Source organism: Phyllostomus hastatus, unplaced genomic scaffold, assembly GCF_019186645.2.
Source record: "Phyllostomus hastatus isolate PE091 unplaced genomic scaffold, TTU_PhHast_1.1 phas_scaffold_585, whole genome shotgun sequence".
Classification (NCBI taxonomy): domain Eukaryota; kingdom Metazoa; phylum Chordata; class Mammalia; order Chiroptera; family Phyllostomidae; genus Phyllostomus; species Phyllostomus hastatus.
The window spans coordinates 19,301,957-19,323,094 of NW_025334037.1; the positions used below are offsets into that span (position 1 = coordinate 19,301,957).

Below are 21,138 nucleotides of genomic sequence, written 5' to 3' on the forward strand. Positions count from 1 at the left end.
ATCTCACGACTGCTTATGCTGAATCCAAAGGGGAAGCAAGCGGGGCAAATCGTAATCGATCACGATGTGCTTTCCACCGTGATGCTCTGATGGCGCTTAGGGATGCCGGGAAATGAGTTTCATTTGATGTATGCTTAAATCAGCTGAACATGCATTTCCAATAATAGCTTGTTTACAAAGCTCTTTCAGATGCATTATCTTATATGCATCCTATTAGCTGTTCCCTCCTTGAAACTCGCCTGGATTCTGAGATGCCAATCTCTCCTGGTTTTGCTTCCAGTTCCTTGACCTTTCAGCCTGAGATTCTTTCCCACTACTCATTTCATAATGGGCACTTCCAGGGTGGGACTGAGAATCATTGCTCCATGTGCTCCCTGGGAGACTACAGTGCATCCACGTTGTTTTAGCTTGGAGATACGTTTGTAGGTGATTTGCAAATATTTATTCTCCAGTCCTGATCAGTTCCCTCAATCTTCATATTCACATCCAATTGATTGCTGGACATCTCCACCTACAGGTCCCACAGACATTCTGAACTCAAAATGTGTCCAAATCTGAGCTCATTTCCAATGATCCATTGCTTTTTTTTTCTTCTTCCATAAATGAAAGCCAAAAACCTGGGAACCAACTTTGGTTTTTCTCACTTCCTTATATCTAATCAACTCCTGCCTACATCATTTGCTTATCTCAACTTCATAGCCTCTTCACTACACCTGCCACTGACCTAATTCAGGCCTGCAGCATGTCTAATTTGGACCATTGCCTTTACTTTGTACTAGGTTTCCATGTCACACATGGTAGTTTCTGCATCCTGTGCCCTTTCTCTACCTATCCTGCTGGAGACCTGGCTGCTTCACCTCTCATTTGATTTTATTTCATATCATCCTTTCTGGAACACAGTAGGACTGCAGCTGCTATTTTGCAACCATGAGTTTGACCTTTAAGACTAGTCTTGAGCTAGGGATAATGGGGCAGAAAGATGGAAGGAATCTGGAATGTTGACATAATTAAGCCACCGTATCAGCCCAGAATTAGTTACCTCTGACCTATCACAAGAGGAAAAAACCCCTAAGCTGTTTAAGCTATTTAGGTATCGGTTTCTCTCTGACACATCAAGCTTTAGACAAATAGATAGATGTTCTCAAGAAACCTCTAAGCCAGAAATGGCCTTAAGTCTGACCAATTGTTAGATCCCTTTTATGTGTGAATACACATTTTTGCCAATGAAATAAAACATTTCGAGCTTGTTACCAATACCTTAGCATGAACTAGAGGTCACGCATCCAACATGCTAAAAGCATGTGAATTTTGATGAGAGGATAAACAAGTCTTAAGCATTCCGAGGAGCAAAACTGGTGGGGTTGCAGGGGAGACTTGAGGCAATGTGGGTACTCTGGGACTGAGAGAAAGGAGAGGGAGTCCAGAAAAGGGAAGCAAGCAATGCATGGCATGGGATCCTGGGGTCAGCTTTGACTTGCAACATTAACTAGTTTTAAATTATGGCTTTACCAGGAAACGTTTAAGAGATCAGTGCGTTGATTAAAAAGAAGACATAGGCACAATAGAAGGATTTGGCAACCTGATAATACTCTTTTAAAAAAAGAAAAGCAGGAAAAACTGCTCACTCCATTTGAGAACATTCTGACATGTGCCGATATGAAAAGGTTAAGTTTGACTTCGTGGGCTCTGATGGCAGCTGTTTCACCCCAATACCCTCCTCTTCCTGCAGTCTTCAGTAGAAAACAACTGTTCTTGGGGGAGATGGAAAGTGGGGTGCCTGACTGGGTATAACCAAAGCCAGGAAGTGGCTTTCAATGGGTCTCTAGCAACAGGCCAGCAGGTTTCGCCTCCTCTTTCATCTTAAGAGCAAAGGCTTATTATTAATAAGTTGATGGAAGATAGGCAACTATACAAAATGCAGCATCAGAACCAAATTTTGTTTTTAAAATGTGAGTTTTTGACACTTGGAGGACTTCATTCCAAACTCTCAATAATATAATTACAAAAAGAATCCAGGTTTCAGGAAAACATACTTAAATCTTAACATAAAATTCATGTCACTTATCACAAACTTAGACGTGTATAAAAGAAAAAAAAGCGGTATTTACAAATTTAGACTATGTAAGACATTGTGGAGAATTTTGTTAATAAACAACATAATACATACTTTTACACTCTACATTTCAAAAATGCATCTGTGAACAACAGTAATGTTGATGATTTTAATTGAATCCAAGGTGTCATGTTGAAGATGTTAAATTAAATTCAAGGTTGGGAGAGTTGAAGACTAAACTCAAAGTCAAGATCATAAAGACTTTAAATTCAAAGTTATAGGGATAAAAACTTTTAAATTCAAGGATAGATTGTCTAAGAAAGGACAAAAAGACTAGCATTCAACCTATTCAGTCAGTTAGTTCCCTATGAGTACAAAATATATAGAAATCACTAAATGGATTAGCCTAATTACAAATTGTGTTCATTTCTAAATGACAACTGCAAGAAGTCTTTTCACAGAATTTTTCAGTCACATAGTTTCTATCCTTGGGTAGGTATTTCTGCTATATTTCTTATTCAAAGCAATTCCCTCCTGCTTTCATATAAGTACAAAATACTTTTAAACAAAGAAATGTCCACTTCTTAGCTAGAGGACTACTCCCCCATTGGCTTCTAAAAGAGAAAAAAAAATTCTCACTTCTTCCTCAACCTCAAAATCACTAAGTAAACTCAAACAATCCAATTCCTAATGAAGAGTCGCGTAGCATCCAGAGCCCAGAACAATATTTCATGCTAGTGTTTCTTGCTAAACGCCGAGAACAATTTAGGTATTTACATTATTGAGAAATCTATTTAACAGAGTGGATTCATTCCAGCGGTTCCATTAGCAGAGGCTCGCTAAAAGAGGCGTGAGTAGCGGCGTCTGCGAATGGGAACATCGAAGAGTCTCCTCGGCCTCCCTTCCTCGTCCTCTTCATCAGAGTCATCCATATCTGCCGAATCATCGTCGTCGTCTTCCTTCTCTTCTTCCGTCTCTTCCATCTCTTCGCACTCATATGAGGACGATTCGTCTTCCTCCTCGTCTTCTGCCTCTTCCATTTCCTTGAAAGAAAAAACAGTCTTTTGATAAGAACTTCCATCAGTTTTTTATACTTATTTAATGCAAATTCTGATTTATCTAGAATCGAAACAACCAGACTGCCAAATGTGAATTTTTATAGCCTTGAACAGCACATTTTCAAGATGCACATGCTGATGCAAGATTCCAGAGCGTATATTCTACTCCATGTTTAAAAACGCTCAATGTGGTTTGCATGGTAAATATAGCTCATCAATACGGCACTCATTTTTTAACATGGTAGTTGTTATTCATATACAGTGTAGTGAGCAGGCCACTCCTAACAAGATAAAGCTTTACAGAGTCTATCGCCATTACTGTATTAAGTAACAATTCCTTATTAATCTATATGCTTACAGAAAAGAATACTGGTATGACCTCTACTGGTAATTTTTATGTACTGTCAACAAGAGGTCTAAGATTTCTACTGAGTTCCTACTATAAAGGCACATCATTTCAATTCAGCCACCACTGGTAGCCTCTGCTTGTAAATGAACTTGTCGAAGGCTCTCAGAATAGGGACGTGGTGATGTTGAATATGCAACATCTGAACATCTGCTGGAAACTTGCTCTTAAGCAGGGTTTCTAATCAGGTCTTGACTTACTCTGCTGTTAATTTTCTCTCTCACTTTTGAAGATCCCAAGAGAGGAGCTGCTACACTGGACAGAATTCTGAGCAGCAAGGTGCTAGTTCGTAATGTGGGACATGTTGGGAAACTCGGGCCGTGATGGCAGCAAAAGTCCTTCCACTGAGGCTTCTATGACACTTCACGATGCGGCACCTTCATTACCCTTCTGATCTCCTCTCCGACCACTCTCCCCTCTGCCCGCCCTCCGGGACAAGGGCATCCTCGCAGTTCTTCCAGGCACATTAGGGTGTCAGGACCTCTGTACTTGCTGTTCTTAGTCTGGAGCACTCTTGCCTCGCGTATCCAAGGGCTCTTTCTAGCTCTTTCGAGTCTCAGCTCAAATGTCACTGAGGCCTTTCTTGACACATCTTTATATTATACAACCCAATAGGACATTCCTTATCCCCTTGACTGATTTTTCTCCAGAGCACAAGTTATGTGGTTTGCATGGTAGTACCATGCAAACCACATAACTTGGTTATGATACTGTGGTTTGATACTACCTGACCTGAGTACGTACTGTTTATTTGCTACACTTGTCTTTTCTAACTGGAATAAAAATTCCAAGGCAGAGATTTTAATTGTATCATTCGCTGCATTTTCCCCAGCACCTAGTAGGTACTCGGTAAATATTTGTTGAGTGAGCAAATGAATTGATTTGGGAGCAAGGTATCGTTCTGTAGTAGGACTTATCAAAAGAAAATGTCACTAGGATTTATTATAACACACACAATAATAATCAGAGAAAATATACATAAACATGACATTAGATATTCTATTATTTTTCTCTCTAGATTTTTTTTTTTAATCTAGGGAATGAAGACTCTGAAATTCAATAGCAGGTTCAAAAAGGGAAGAAGGAAAGGATTAGGAAATTCTAAAATACTAAATACGGATAGTATATTATTAATTATCTCAATGAAGAGGAAAACAGAAAAACTGTGAAATCAGTGTGGCTACAGAGGAAGATTGCTCCCGGTCACGGCTAAGATGCACACACAGAAGGGCAGACGGAAGGAGGAACAAAGGTAGCAAAGGACACAAATCAGCAGCAGATGCCTCTAAAGTGTCTAAAAACAAACAACAAACCACTGAGATCAACAAAAGCTTAAGACCAACCAATAGGGTCTTTTAAAATGGCATCAAAGTATAAAGCAAAAGGAGGGATTAAGCCTCCTAATTAATCATATAGTTAGAGGACACAAAAGGAGAACAATTCAACTTCCGTATCAAAAAAAAACCCAACAAATATGTCAACAAGAAAGGCAGACACAAGCACAACTCAAATGCAACCCCCACTTCCTGCTTTGTGTTGGTTAAAAATAAGTCCAGAATTCTCATTTATTTTTATTGATGTCTCATCCTCAATAGAGAAAAAATATTTTCCACAAGGCAGGTCAAGATTTTATACTACTATTTGTGGTTGGGAAGACACTAAAACTCTAAATAAGTAAGAACATAGTTAAGAGAGTTGAACATGTAATGAGTTTATTGTTGTAATTTAAAATTATAAATTTAAAAATTTAAAAAAGGAATAAGCATTATAAAACTTCTCGGTTTTAATTTCTAACATAATAAATATCCATATAACCCACATAAGCAAGAGTTCTTTGGAGTCCTCGTAACTTTCTTTTAATTAGAGTTGACATACAATATTGTATTAGTTTCAGGTGTACAACAACATGGTTAGACATATATATACACGCATATTATGCAGGGATAAGCACAGGAAGTCTAGCAGCCATCTGTCACCACACAGTTATCACGAGGTTATTGACTACATTCCCTAAGCTGGACGTCACATCCCCGTGGCTCACTTTATAAAACTGGCAGTTTGTACTTAATCCCTTCCTTCACCTTTTGTGCTCACTCTTCTATCCCACTCCCCTTTGGTCATCACCAGTTTGTTCTCTGTATCTACAAGTTTATTTGTGTTGTTTCATTTTCAGATTCCACATGTAAGAGAAATCATACGGCTTTTGTCTTTCTCTGACTTACTGCGCTTAGCATAATACCCTCTAGGCCCATCCATGTCATTGCAAAGGGCAAGGTTCCATTCCTTTTTTACTGTGGGTAATAAGTCTGTCTGTCTGTCTGTCTGTCTGTCTCTCTCTCTCACACACACACACACACACACACACACACACACTTCTTCTTTATCCATCCACCTGTGGGCGGACTCCTAGGTTAATTCCATATCTTGCCTGTTGTAAACAATGATGCAGTGAACATAGGGGTGCATATATCTTTTACGAATTAGTGTTTTTTATTTCTTTGGATAAATACTCACGAGGTGGAATTGCTGGGTCATATGGTAGTTCTATTTTAATTTTTTGAGGAATCTCCAGTAATTTTAGAGAGCTTAAAGGGTCATGAAACGAAAAAGTTTGAAATGACTATTCTTAAGTAAAGACCGCTTTACACCCACCCTAACAAACGTTACAAACAAGCCTCGATACCTTGCAGGCATCGAGGACCAAGCAGACCCAATAATATCTGACCACCTGCCCCAGTAAATCATGACACTCTTTAAACATTATGTTAGGGATAGTGCCAACTTTAGGACAAGGAATATGGTCAGAGATAGAGATTTCATAACAAAAAATATAAGCACATCATTAAAAAGACAGCACAATCCTAAGTATATTTGCATATAATTATAGTGCTTCAAAACACATGAAGCAAATCTGATAGAATTAAAGAGAAATAGGCAAAACTGTAATTATAACTGGAGATTACAACAATGGTCTCTCATAGAACAAAGACAAAAAAATGACCAGTAAATATATAAAAGACTTGAAAAACAATCAACCAGTTTCACCTGTCATTTATAGAACATTCCCCAAAATAACAGAATACATTCTTTTCAAATACAGAAGGATTATTTACCAAGACAGACCATAATTCTGGGCCATAAAACATTTGAAAGGATTAAAATTATACACAGTGAGTTCTCTAACCATAACAAAATGAGAAATCAATAACCAAAAGACAACTAGAAAATCTCCATATGTTTGGAAATTAACACATTTCTAGAAAAGTCATAGATCAAAATTAAATTACAAGAAAAATCTGAGAATATTCCGAACCAAATGTTAAAGAAAATATAACACATCAGAATTTATGAAATGTAGCTCAGACAGTGCTTACAGAGAAAAAGGTCTAAAATCAATAATCTAAACTTCTACCTTCAGAAGCTAGAAAAAAAGTAAATTAAACCCAAAGTAAATAGGAGGAAATAAAGATAACTGCAGAAATCAATAAAAATAAAAAATGAGCAAATAACAGAAAAAAGTCAGTGAAACCACAAGTTGTTCCTTTAAATGATCATTAAAGTGACAATCCCTCGCTAAACTGATGAACAAAAGAGAAGATATAAACTGCTAATATTAAGAATTAAAGAGGAAGTCTGGCCTCCTGACCCCGGGGGCGGGGAAAGGGGGGCCGAGGTGGGGGGACCCAGAGGGAAGGGCTGGTGCTCAGGGAACCGGGAAGGGGCAGGGATCAGGAAGGAAAAAAAAAGATGAAAGAGGAAGAGAACATGTGACCATAGCATTTGCGGCCATTAAAAGGATTATCAAAGGAATACTGTGAATAACTTTATGCCAATAAATCCAGCATTTAGACAAAATGGACAAATTCCTTGAAAGACACAAATTACCAAAAGTGATTCAAGAAACAGAAAACATGAGTATTAAAGAAATTCATATTTCAAAAGCTTTCCAAAAAGAAAATCCCAGCCCCGGATGACTTCACTGATCAATCACGTGGAACATGGAAGGGTGCGGTGACACCAGTGTCATACGGAGTCTGGACTAGTCAGAACGGGAGGCCGCCTCGGAGGCAGCGAGTTCCCAGTCCCGCAGGTAAACAGCAGAGGCATTCCTCGGCTGAGAGGGAAGCCACGCCACCCCCAGACCCAGACTGCAGGTTGTTTTCGCCAGACATCCAGTGTAATGGCCTCAAGTCTCCACACCCCCTCACCGTCCTCTCTACAAACTGGACTTGTGAACGTGTCAGCTCCGGGTCAGATCTAGATCATGTCCGTCTTCCCAGACTTATTTTAGACCTACCCATCGGGGTCATCCCAAGAGTCAGAGGGTTTTTTCTGATGCTTACAACTCAATTACGTTCTGGGTATACGATTCACATTTTACTCTCACTGTATAACCGGAGCGTCAGCATTTTCTCTAGTCATTTTATAGCTCATGAGATTGGGATTACTGTCATACCTGCCATGAGGCAACCCCAAAAATGAGATTAAAAAAATATACCTAGTTGACTTAGGAAATGATCCCAAACAGAGACTACTAAAAGTAGAAGTTTACCCATTAAATCCTCTTTGTAATAGTTTCTATAGCATATTTGTATTATTTTACAAAATTGGGAGTTTTACCAAAAACACCAGAAGCAATTGTTTTCCCAGTCTCAATAAAATAAAATAAAGTAGATATTAACTGGTCTAGTGTGGTGTTTCTCAATAGGCAATTGATGTACTTTTGGAAATAGTGGAAAAGAGGCTGAAACTTTAATAACTACTCTGTATGATACTACAATGGAAGACACATGTCATTACACACATGTCCAAACTCACAGAACACACACCGCCAAGAGCGAACCCTGACGTCGCAGACGGACTGCAGGCGACAACAATGGGTCGGTGTGGGTCCAACAGCTGTAAAAACCATGCCACTCTGGCAGGGGATATTGTGTAGGGGCAGGAGGCATATGGGAAATTTCTGTACCTTCTGCTCAGTTTTTCTGTGAATCTAAAACTGCCCTAAAAAATAAAGCTATTAAAACAAACAAACAAACAAAAACAGGCAACGGAGTTACTCTGAGTGAAGAGCATAGAGCTTATTTCACTTATTGCCCACCTCCCCCAACACAGCCACATGTCCCACCCCACCCCATGGCACCTCCCTCGAAACTTCTAGGGTTCTCCGGAACACAATTTATAAGCTATTTGTCTGGCTAATCGACAAAGACCCTCTGTGGAGTTCATTCGAAAAAGTCATGTAAATCAGCACCAGAGGAAAATTTAACCTACCAATCGAGCTATAGACACCCTGAATGTCGGACATGCCATATGGAATTGGGGAATGGCGACATTAAAGATCTTGTCTTTAAAGTAAAGAAAGTGAAAGGTATAATATCCTTCCATATATCCCGATGTCGTAGAGAACGTGGTACAACTTGTGTATTCATATACCCGGCCAGGGCTGATGATTGGAAATTCACCTGCAGAGAAATAGTAACAATAAAGTATAAAATTCAGTTCCTCATTACAGCAAATAAGATATGCCTCTTGGGGTGGGGTAAACTATATTAAAGTAAATGCACAATTAGAAGCAAAGTCTAAAAGGGAATACAACAAAATGTTAACAGTGATCGGGTTATGAGTGAGTATTTTGACTTTTCTGTAATCCCTCTTATTCTCTCTGTTGTGTGTGTGTGGGGGGGGGCGGGGGTTGGGGGGATATCTAGTAGAATAAAACAAAGTTTAAAAAAGGAATATTTTTTTCAAAATGCTTGGAGGCATTTTAGATACCATCTACAAGACATAAATAATAAAAAGTGTCACAGGTACTAGTTTAAACAGCAATAAGAATAATCTAAATGTTTTAAATAGCAAGAGACTAAATCATCAGATTCTGAGGAAGCAGCTTAGGCACTGAGCCCAGACCAAATGGTAGTTACATGGGACAGTTCTTACTCAAAGGGGCCAAGTGACTGAAAAAGAATTACGACTTTAATGAAAATTGTTCAGCACTAGATCCCCAAATTCTGGAAAAATTCCTTAAATAGACATGTGGAATATGACTTTATTTGTGGGAAAGAATTAGAACAATTTTATTTATATTTTAGGTTTTTTAAAAAAATTATTATTTTCAAAGATTTTATTTATTTTTAGAGAGGGGAAGGGAGGGATAAAGAGAAGCATCAGTGTGTGGTTGCCTCTTGCACGCCTGCTGCTAGGGAACCTGACCTGCAACCCAGGCATGTGCCTGAGACTGGGTTCAAACTGGTGACCCTTTGGTCCGCAGGCCAGCACTCAATCCACTGAGCCACACCAGCCAGGGCAAATTAGAACAACTTTAATTAAAACTGAATTCTGCCCTGGCTGGTGTAGCTCAGTGGATTGAGCATGGGCTCTGAACCAAAGCATTGCAGGTTTGATTCCCAGTCAGGGCACATGCCTGGGTTGCAGGCCACGGCCCCCAGCAACCGCACATTGATGCTTCTCTCTCTCTCATTCCTTCTCCCTCCCTTCCCTCTCTAAAAATGAATAAATAAAATCTTTAAAAAAACAAAAAACAAAAAACACTGAATTCTGTATATGCTTAGGACCAATAACAGAAGTGCAAAGCTTAAATAATGTTATTTTTTTCTGAAGCACAAACACAAAATCAGAAGAATCTAAGGCTTCAGGAATTTAAGATAATTATAATTTTTTTAAAAGCTGAATGTCAATGGAAATCAAGCTAGAGATGACAGCGCTCCCGTGGGGGTTCAGCTGCTCGGGCCATTATAATGGCCCAAATCCACAAATAATAAAAATCTGTTAGTTTTAACATTTTTCCTCAAATTTTGATTATTTTCTCTTTCTGTCCTGTGCCTACACAATATAATGAATGACTGTTCAGCTAAAACAAACAAAAAAAAGGAACTGAAGAAGAAAAGCAAGGAACTCAAATCACCCACAGAATGAAAACTCAATCCCTGAGTTTGCTACAAGTTTAGAAAAGTTCACGTTTAAGGTACTAAACGGACAGAATAATGACCTTTACATATTGTATTTATGAAGCAAAGTATTAGACCCAAATCTACGACACCTTTCACACTGAAACACAGCTCTTAAAAAGATGCAGTCTTATCCACTGACTGCATCATGCATTTTCCAAGCCATGTCACATATATGCTCTCCAAAATGTCCTAGAAGCAACTGGTATATGAACCCAAATCTTGTGTTACATACCAACTACTCCAGGTCCTTGAACTTCTTCTACATCACCTTTAGCGTTTGTTATTCTCCAGTAGCGACTGTCCAACTGACAAGCCTTCTCAGGAAGCGCATCCTTTGACATCTCGATCCTGGAGAAGGAAAGGAGGCAGTAGAGACACACAGACCAGGCCTTTTTTGTTTCTTTTGTTAAGAGCTACAGTGTCTGGGTTAAGACCATGAAGGGGATTTCTGAAGTAAGTTAAGAAACCCACCCCAAGGTTTGGGTTAATCGGCCATGTCTGGAAGTTCTCAGACAATGGTCCGAGCAGCGGAACCCCCATGGGAACGCTGTCAGGTGACACCCACCCAGACCTTCAGTGGGGCCAGTGACAGAAAGAGCAGCACAGAAATCCACAAAGACAATGCCGACAACGCTTTTTTACTGTTCAAATAAAGACCAATATGGGAAACACTTTCTACAATATCGTGCCATGAAAAAGATTCTGTTTTAAAAACTGACAGTCTTTTATTTGCTATGCAACCCATTTCCCTTTTTCTCATTAGCTTCTAGAAAGCTCAAAGCAAAATGCCACTGTTCAGGTACTGGGATTACACCCTGACTGTGTTTCCCACTTCGTCCGGGAATCTGCTGTCCCTTACTTCCCGTCCCCCACAAGCACACGTAGGCATCACTATCTGAAGCATGTTTCATTCCAGGAAAGATCTAAATCACACAACGAACATCTGTGCATGAGTAACATGTACAGAAATGTCCGCCAAAGGCTGCATACAACATCGGATCCTATGATGCTCCTGCTAAGTGTATATTAAAATATCTCTAGTGTATATATGCATGTATATTTATTGTTGAAATATTACATATATCTTAAAATATACAAAAAAGAGATCTAAAAGCAAAGTATCCTTAGTCCCTTCGTTAGGGCAATGAGTTGTCTTTATGTCATAGCACAGAGTATTTCCAATTAAAATGGGTTAATATTTGTTTTTTATTTAACCAAATCTAGTGCTTATCACCATTTTTGAAAACCAGGCAGTGCTCAGTAAATATTTATTAGATTTTTAATTGAATATACACAGGCCAGATGAAATTTAGAAAGTGTGATTCTACCTTGGGCAATTAGATAGCATCTAGAAAATATTACAACTCTAATTTTGACCTTCATGATGACTACAGCTTAGTGGTCCACTTTGTAAAGCACCTGGCACAACACTTACATTTACGAGAAGTAACTTAGAGACTAATATAAACTCAAAGTTCTTTATAAACACCATGTTAAACTTTTCCCGTAAGTGGCCTGAGGTACTTCTGAAAATAGTTCACTATTCATCTGACCCAGAAAACCGCACAAAATCATGCAAATCTTCCTGTTTACTTTAAGAACACTCATGAAGCTGCCCAGGCCGTCAATGGGGTGCATATCTGAAAAGCCACCAAGTATCTGAAGAATGTCACTTTACAGAAGCTATGTGTGACCTTCCATTGTTACAATGGAGGAGTTGGTGGGTGTGTCCAGGCCTAACAGTGGGGCTGGACACAGGGTCGGTGGCCCAAAAAGTGTCTGAACTTTGCTGCACATGCTCAGAAATTCAGAGAGTAATGCTGAACGTAAGGGAGTAGATGCAGGTTCTCTGGTCACTGAGCACATCCAGGTAAACAAAGCCCGCAAGATGCGGCGCAGAACTCACAGAGCTCACAGCCGGATTAGGCCACACAGGAAATCTCCCTGCCACTTTGCAATGATCCTTATTGAAAAAGAGCAGACTGCTCCTAAACCAGAAGAGAAGGTTGCACAGAAGAAAAAGATATCCCAGAAGACACTAAAGAAACAAAACCTTAGGTCCCGAGAGTAAATTCATCATCAAATAAATGTAAAAGCAGAACCCCCCACCCTGCAGGAAATTTTGTTATCCACTTTCCTCCACATGTCAGCAAGAAGCTGGCATTCAAAATGTGTTTTATATCTCGTCAAATGGGGCAATACAACCCCTCCGCAGGTTATATCCCATCACTAACCAAAAGGAAACCCCATTTAACATTCTCACCTGATCCGGTACGTGAAGAAATAGTGGGGAGGGTGTACAGAGCTAAGTTCCGGCAGAAACGACGTGGAGACTGAAACTGTAATGTCCCCAGTTGTCGCCACACACTCCGGATCATGAACATATCTGGGTAATCAAAAAAGTCAAACACTTTTTAGTCAACTAACCTCATAGGCTAAAAAGGTTTAAAGATACAATGCAAAATAGCTTATACTTCAGTTTAAAATTGAGAAATCATATGTGGGACTTTAAAGGTATAGCCCTATTAAGCTTAGAAGAAAACTAGAAATTACAAACAAACCAAAAAGCTTTGACCATTCTGGATCAATAATGGTAGCAGTCGAGGTTCAATGATCAGTGGTTCAAACAATAGAGCAGTAATTTACCTGGAAACTAAAAAGAGCTTATCTCCATTTTCAGAGCTAAGGCAACTCTGGGGCAGCTGAAAACCCAGCTATGCCCTACACAGCGGCTCTGACAATAAAAGTGTGTTAGCATGTTATTCTAGGGCCTCTAATGTATATCTAATCTATCATTTCTGCCAACCAGGCTACTGTGAAGCAATGTTACCTCTAATACTACCTACAATAATCTGGATGTTCCATTTAGAGATAATAAATATTTTCTAGGAGTTATCAGTTACTGAGTTGCTATTCATACTAAATCTACTACCTGGCAAACAGCTTTATCCCCCGCCCCCCCAGAAGAAACTACACAACTATTAATACAAAGCCATCAACTTCTAAATCAAAATCAGTTTTTTCTCTTAATTCTTCAAGGTAAGAAAAATACTAGTTGTTCAAGTGGTTGGATGTTTTGGCTTTAAAGTGAGAGTAAAATAGATTTACGGTTGTGAGAGGTTCCATTATTAACCTTCCCGGGAAACTGCACCTGTGATCCGTAACCGATGGTTTTGGCTGATTACAGTCATTGCGATCTAAGGAGCCCCAAGTGAAAAATACCTGAAAATTTGGTCTCTGATGATAGGGAAGCCACCGGATACAACATTGTTGACATAGGAAGTAAACCAGTCAGTAAAAGTATCACCTATAAACCAGAAGTGGGAAGAAAAGGACAAATGGTTTTTGTAAAATCTATACAGGAAACAAGGAAACAACTGTACTTTCTCTTTGCACAAGGTGTGATATCAAAACTAGAAACATTTTATAGACATAATTCCACTAGTCCTTTATTAGGCCAATTGCTAGTCTCAATTGTATCCATCTTATTCCTAACTACCCGGCTAGGGGAATCTTCCAACTAGTTTCAAACTACTTTGTACACTTGTAACTAAATAATAGATTCTTAAACTTTAATTTGTTCTGGTATAAGAATGAAAAGCCTCTGTCTATAATTTCTTGAACAATGGAGACATGGCTATGTTTAGGAAGAAACTGCAGGAAAAACGTCAGCACCTCAACTCAAACAATCAGCGTCTACCCTGGTCCAGGTGCGTCCTGCCTGGCGCTCAGTCTGGACATCTGACAGGTGGGTGGCACTGGGGAGTTCCGAGCATCAGACCGGCCTAGTTGCGCTACTACAGATTCAAATGCACGGCGGCCCTCCGTGTGCTCAGTGACCAGCTTGAAGCAGAAAAGAATGACTGAAAAGAGTTCAGTCCAGACCATATATCTGTGATCTAGTGACTGGGTCAGTAAGAAGCACTTACATAAATTCTATCTGTCCCCTCTACTAATACAACATAACTTTCTCAGAACCTCTTACTGTTAACACATCTCAGTGCCCAGAGTACATTAGTCCCTTAATCAATGCTGCCCAGTGAATTTTTGGGTAAACATTTTTTTAATGAACCCAGTTCCTGTACTCTGCCATGCTTAAGGCCAGATGCTAAATTTATAGTATTTACTTAATATTTTATTTTGAGAATGATAGAAGATACAATTTAGGCTTGGGTTTGAGGATGTATAGCTTAAAATTTTAAAGGCATCATTTGAGAGAAAGTACACTACAATAGTTGACTCTTTCCTTTATGTCTATTAATGGCCCATTCTGAACCCTCATTTATTCAATGCTATTGCACTCAAAATGAGCAGTGATCATCTGTCTGCCTGGAGCAAGATATTAAGAAGCCTATCTTCAATGACATTAATGGTGCCATTACAATTCATAGAAGGTGCAAGTATATGTTTTAAGAACTAGTAATTTTCCTGTAGAGTTTTAAAAAGAATATTTTTTTATATTTCATAGAACAAAATATTATATAAGAAAAAGAAATTTGTTATAGTTTACATAAAAAAGATATTGACACAATGTATTTCAGTGCTAAATTTATTATATTACATGTATGCCAAAGTATGTCCTTTAAAGTGAAGACAGAATTTCCTATGTGGCCCTCACTATTTATCCGAACAGAGAATATGGTTTTCTTAAATATTTACTTATAATACACAGAACACCAGGAGATTTCATCTTACGTTTTACCAAAAATTTCAAGAAAGTCAAACTTGGATGAATCAAGATGTAATTTACATTTCTAAGGCAGTTTATATTTTAAGTTAAGCCTGTATCTTGGAGTTCCTTTGATAGCATTTCATTTTTTCAAGGTAGCTCAAAGGAAACTGCTTTCTCATCTTTGCTCTCAGCACTAACTTCCCATCTCATCTCAAATCTTTTGCTTTGCTCTCTCATTCCAGGAGAAACCCCTCCTACAAGAACAGCATTACTGGCCCTTAGTGCTCTGCTGTAGTGGCGGGCGGGGGGGTGGGGGGTGGGGGGGGCGTGTCTTCCTGACCACGCCACACCAGCAGCAAACTCAGAGTAAGAAACCCAGGGAGCCTTGCAGACAGCCTGCTTCAGAGCCCAGGCAGCCTTTCGTTTACACTGAGCAGCACCGCTGCCCCACGGTCCCGATGATCAGCAATGAAAGTACGTGCTACCGGAAGATGCCAAAGACGGCACTGAGCGGGGGCAAAACCACAGCGGGACTTAACTTGGAAACCACAGACCACATGAGTCAGGATGAGCTGAAAGTCAGGGGCCAAGTGTGAAAACTTTTTATCACTGACTATACAGGAATGAGAGTGTCTCGATATTGTCAAGTATGCCACGAAACCTAGAATGTGCCATAGTACAGAACGCAGGCTCTGTTCAAGCTTCCAATTAGGAGAAAAATTAAATACAGACGACTTAGCCTGCAAATCCTCTTTACTATTAGTACATGGGGATGTTTAATACATGCATTTAAAAAGCCAAATGAGTAGTCAGAAGCTTCTCTTAAGTGAGTAAAATTTAAGCAAACAAGACTGAATGAACAGCAAAGGGGTGAGCAGCACTTGCATACAAACTGAACTGTTCTCAAATCCTATCAGAAATACCCTTTTAAGGCCAAAGAAAAACCTAGCTGTGCCAAGGAGTTTATAAAGCCCAGTTTATACAGGTTTTCAGAGACTGCTGCTTTGAGGTCGCTAGTGTGACTTATCAGTATGTTACTGCAGCATGGGCACCAAAAGAGAAGAGGCACAAGGTAGTTTTATATATCTATGTCTCTAAATGTGTAGCAGTATGACGTGCATGGGAGGGAACTCCACACTTACTCACAGTGATTCTGCACTTTATAAACCAGCATGCCTTAAGAAATACAAGTGTAAAACTGCCAGCTGATTAAGTGACCAAAAAGTTTCTACCAACTTAATTTTTTTTACCAGCGGGAAAAAAAGAAAACTTTTTAACTCCTACCTATGATAAACATGTCAATAGCAGCTGGATTCTGGGCCATTTGGTCCTAGGTGAAAAAAAGAATGTTATAATTAAGAAAAATACATTTTACTTAATTTCTCACTGTTTATTACCTATATTCTTCCATGAAGAAAAGGCAAAACAGATCAAAATAACTTCAGAGCTCTAACTGATACCTGGACATTCCTCCCACCTTTTCAGTTCCTGCTCCACGATTTCTGCATTTAGGTTCTCTCCACGAAGTCCTTGGAAGAGAAGTGCCCGGCACTTCTCAGTGACAGTTAAATGCACATACACTTCCATTACTGTTACGGTGAACTAAAAAACTGTCCTTCAGGAAAAGAAATTACCCTTGAAGGAAAGGGCTTTGGATTCAGTCAAGAGACCTGAAGAATTCTAGGTTAGTCACTTTATAAATAAAGGGATCAACCCATTATCCAACAACCTTTATAGAGGTCATCAAGTCAAAAAAGAGATAAAAGATGTGAAAATGCTTGGGAAAAAATTAAAAGCTATGGAAGTTCTTAAAATAGTTTAAATGTTATATGGCATCACATGTCTCACATAACTATGAAAAGTATTTTCTGTTTTAAATTACTCATTTTTTTTAGTCTTTACCTGAGGACATTTTTTTCATTGTTTTGAGACAGAGAGAAAAAGAGAAAGAGAGAGATAGGGAAGAGAAACACTGACATGAGAGAGAAACACTGACTTGGCTGCCCTTCTCATACGCATCTCGACCTGGGATTGAACCAGCAACCTGGGTAGGTGCCCTGACCAGGAATCGAACCTGTGACCTTTTGGGCTCTGGGATAATGCTCCAACAACTAAGCCACACTGGCCAGGGCTTGAATTCCTCTTTTAAGTTAAAAGTTCACAGCTAGGTAAAAATGAAGGCAGAAGTTCTGCAACTGAAGAATTATTAAGAACTGAAGAAATAAGACTGAAACCAAATACCATATTTTCTGATTATATTAAAATCATAACAAAAGCCTTCTGAAAAGGATCTTCATTTTTCAACAACTCAAATACCTACTGAAGAGTTTAAAAATTTCCTATTGCACTTGGATCAAATGATGTTCCAAAGCTAAATTTTTTAAGTTAGAAATGTATATTACAATGAATTCCTTTAACAAAAAGCTCACTAATTTTCCTTACACTTAAAATGCCTTAACACACATCGCAGCTTTCCTTCTGTGTGTACCACAGCCTGCACTGTTTGTCCGTTGGTAAAACCTTCTTTTGGCAGTCTATGCCATCATGTCTAGTTAGACAGGTCTATCGTTAAGTTGCATAAGACTCTATACCCATTCTGCAGCCATGACCATTCCCAACGCACACACTCATCCACTCATCAGAACACGCCTTAAAGCCACATTTTAACTCAAGTCCGACTTACTGGACATTGGTAGAAAACTTCGTTCTTGTTCCGGCCCTCTGCAGCTTCCACTGCTATGTACTGACTCAGACCAGTGTGGATGCAGAAAGTTAGAGGCAGGCAATACTTCAGGCCCTGTCTCTGCTGGAAGCCCCCCGCCGCCGTGTCGACGTCTAACAAGTCCTCGGAGCGGTAGTGATTAGACAGCGCCATGCTTCCCAACAGCCTGAGAACAGACTCGAAAAGGTCATGAGGTGCAGGGCCAAACAGTTGCTCTTTTTCATGGATAATAATTCCACACTGACAACTCTACAAGAGCTGGCTAACATGTCGATTCTAAACTGGGAATGCAGAAAATGATGCAATTTATATATTAAAGTCAAATTCTTGAGTGGAAAGATTCTAATTTAATTAAAACCTAAGTGTCTAAAATGTGTAAATGTCAGCTTTATAAAAAGAAAAATAGTTTAACTGCTTTCAACTGCCATCTTGCCATGGTAAACTGATCTGATGTTTGCTATGTATGCAAGGCTGATTTAATGTTTAAAGGGGTAAATTCTCATTGATACTTTATGCTGTTATAGCTTTAGCTTACTCTACCCTACCAGACAGTACAAATGTTAATCAGCCTAAACCTTGACCAAATTTTCATAAACTTGGGATGTTCGGCACGTACAGTCATCACTGCATGTGCATGGAAACACCCCGCTGTGCGGCCTCTACGAGATTCCTACCCCAGGTCTCACCACGGGGCTGTGAATAGATAAAATTCCTGTGTTGAAATGCAGGACCTTTTTGTCATGTCAATTCCGGTCAACTCTTTTAATAAAGTTCTCCACTATCTTTGCTCTTGAAGTTTGATAATTTTTCAATTTTTGTCAAATTTTGATTTGACAGGAAAACAGACCAGGAAAACCCCCCCCCAGTAATTTAGGCCTCTTTGGTCCTAACTGCCCGGTATTCCAATTCTGAACTCTACCTTACAGTCTCAGCATGATCGCCTCCGAGACGCCCTGTCCGCACTCAAACCTGACCTGAAATGGCAAGTAACAGAACCTCACGACCCTTCACGAAGACACGCCACGTTCCACTAAGAATAATGCAAAGTTCTCCCTAAATCCGTATTCGCATTTCACAAATGCGACATCTCTGAAATAGCTTAATTTCATACAAGAACAAAAGTAGACTCATTCAAAGCATATAGTTTTTAAAGCTGTGAGTGAATTTGACAGCTGCTACGTGGTCTCCTGTCCCCAAAAGGTTCCACAATGAATACTTCATCTTTTAGAAGTTTAAAGCAGGCCATTTAATTATAGGCTATGCTTGAATAGGACAAAACTATATTTTCTTTACATTAGTGTATGTAGCTCTGAACAAATTATTGCTTGTTAATACGTATTACCATACGTATATACATATTCTATGATGTACATAGAATGTGCATCAGGCTCTCCAAAACAAATCATCTTGCCTTTAACAAGGTACACACTTCAAGTTAAAATATGTCCCCACATATGTCTCCCCTGTGTCCCATAAACCCACACCCAACTGAACTTCATTTTCACTATAAGGATGTGTTGATAAAACTAATGTTTTCGTAAGGCATATTTATTTTGGTAAAATCCAATTCAAGCTGTAGATTTTGTCCTATAGATGGCTACAAGGAAGAAGAGGGAATTTCTATACTCCTTGAATCTATTAGGAGTAACTATAAATACAGTTTGTTTGTTTTCTTTCTGGAAAATAACTTGTATCATTAAAAATAACCAAAACAGCAAACGTCTTACCCGGGAACCACTAACTTCTGCCCGTTGTGGATACGATACGAACACCGATAGTCATCAGGAAGCTTGCAGCCAATCTGGGCTTCCACGGCATCTAGGTCTTCTTCTCGAGCGCCCTCTGCAGATGCACAAAAAAGCACATTATGGAGAAACAATAAGCCTTAAACCTAAAACTAAACATAGTCTTCCCACTGGCCAGTGAAACAATCTTAGAGCAAGTGAATTCTCTCCAAAATGCATTGCTGAAATACAGAGAAATGAATGGAAAATTCAGAGAAACATATCACATGAGAGTGGCTGACTTCTGAAGTGCTGAGCAAGCAAGGTCCTCGGTTCCCTCTCAGCAGGGAAACCATGGCACTAAGTAACATGTGGAGTGGTGTGCACCAGTGAAATCCACAATAATTTTTTCACATTACAATGCAAACATTAGGACATATCTCATTTTTTTAAATCTAATATACCCACACTTCTCTATTAAAAAACAAAACAATTTCTAGAAGTTCTCTATATTGACATTGTTGAAAAGTCTTAATGTAGTCTCTTACTAGGAAATATAGGAGTTCAGTATAGGTTCATGCTGTGAAGAGGCCATTAATTTGAATTCAATTTTGCATGTTGGTAAGCCTGCCATGTGTGCTAGCTTTAAGAAGTGGGAAGTAATTGTAAATACCAAGAAAAGAAGTTTACTTCCAGCAATGGTCCACCAGGTTGCTGGATCAAACCTCTGGCTGAGAACTAGGAAAACTGAACGACAGAAAACTGGTTCCCAGGCTGCTGGAGAAGCTCAGAGAGAGTGCACGATGATGAGGAGAGAGGTCCAGAACAGAGAGACTGAGAGGTCAGCCAGGCCTCCAGAGGGGCCACCTTGGCTTTGAGGCCCTGAAAGCAAACGACTGAGAAGCTGAGCAATGTTCTTAACAGTATCACAGGACTGAGTGAGTTTCCAAATCCGATGCAAACACCGGGTTCGAGAAGCACGATAAACTGCATGAAGAATAATTACAAAGGAAATCATATCTAGATACATTATTGGAAAACTGTGGAAAAGCAAAGACAGAGCAATTTTAAAAGCAGCCAGAGAAGGGGAAAAGCCTTCAAAGGGACAACAGGGGTGACAGCTAAATTCTTAACAGAAACAAGAGAAGCCAGGGAAGTGGTGTCTTCAAGTGCTGAGAACAATGGCTACTGACGAGAATTCTACATTCAGCGAACATACGCATAAAGGTGAAGATGAAATAAACCCACTTTTAGATGCAAACACATGAAAAAAATTCAGCAGTAGTGGTCCCTTATTAAATAAATATTAAAAGAAATTATTAAGAAAAGTTTTTACTTATTTATTTATTGATTGTTGAGAGACAGGAAGGGAAAGGCAGAGCAAGAGGCAGAAACATCAATCTGTTGTTCCACTTATTTATGCATTCACTGACTGACTCTTACATGTGCCCTGACCGGGGATCAAACCCACAACCTTGGCGTAGTGGGACAATGGTCTAACCAACTGACCTACCTGGCCAGGGCCCTGAAAG

The 21,138-nt window shown here is 39.3% G+C and overlaps 1 protein-coding gene and 1 pseudogene across 1 annotated transcript in view; one reads left to right on the forward strand and one right to left on the reverse strand.

Annotated features, from left to right (window-relative positions):
* Positions 1–2,127: 2,127 nt before the first annotated feature.
* Positions 2,128–21,138, reverse strand: part of FBXO3 (F-box protein 3) — a 35,403-nt gene continuing 16,392 nt past the window's right edge. Inside the window, exons 4-11 of the mRNA XM_045825305.1 lie at positions 19,610–19,724; positions 17,844–18,048; positions 16,445–16,490; positions 13,711–13,795; positions 12,752–12,874; positions 10,721–10,836; positions 8,792–8,982; positions 2,128–3,096 (exon numbers count right to left, since the gene is read on the reverse strand). Coding sequence (XP_045681261.1) covers positions 2,893–3,096; positions 8,792–8,982; positions 10,721–10,836; positions 12,752–12,874; positions 13,711–13,795; positions 16,445–16,490; positions 17,844–18,048; positions 19,610–19,724 — 1,085 coding nt within the window. The 3' untranslated portion in view covers positions 2,128–2,892. The remainder of the gene's footprint in view (positions 3,097–8,791; positions 8,983–10,720; positions 10,837–12,751; positions 12,875–13,710; positions 13,796–16,444; positions 16,491–17,843; positions 18,049–19,609; positions 19,725–21,138) is intronic.
* LOC123809895 lies at positions 11,979–12,559 on the forward strand (annotated as a pseudogene).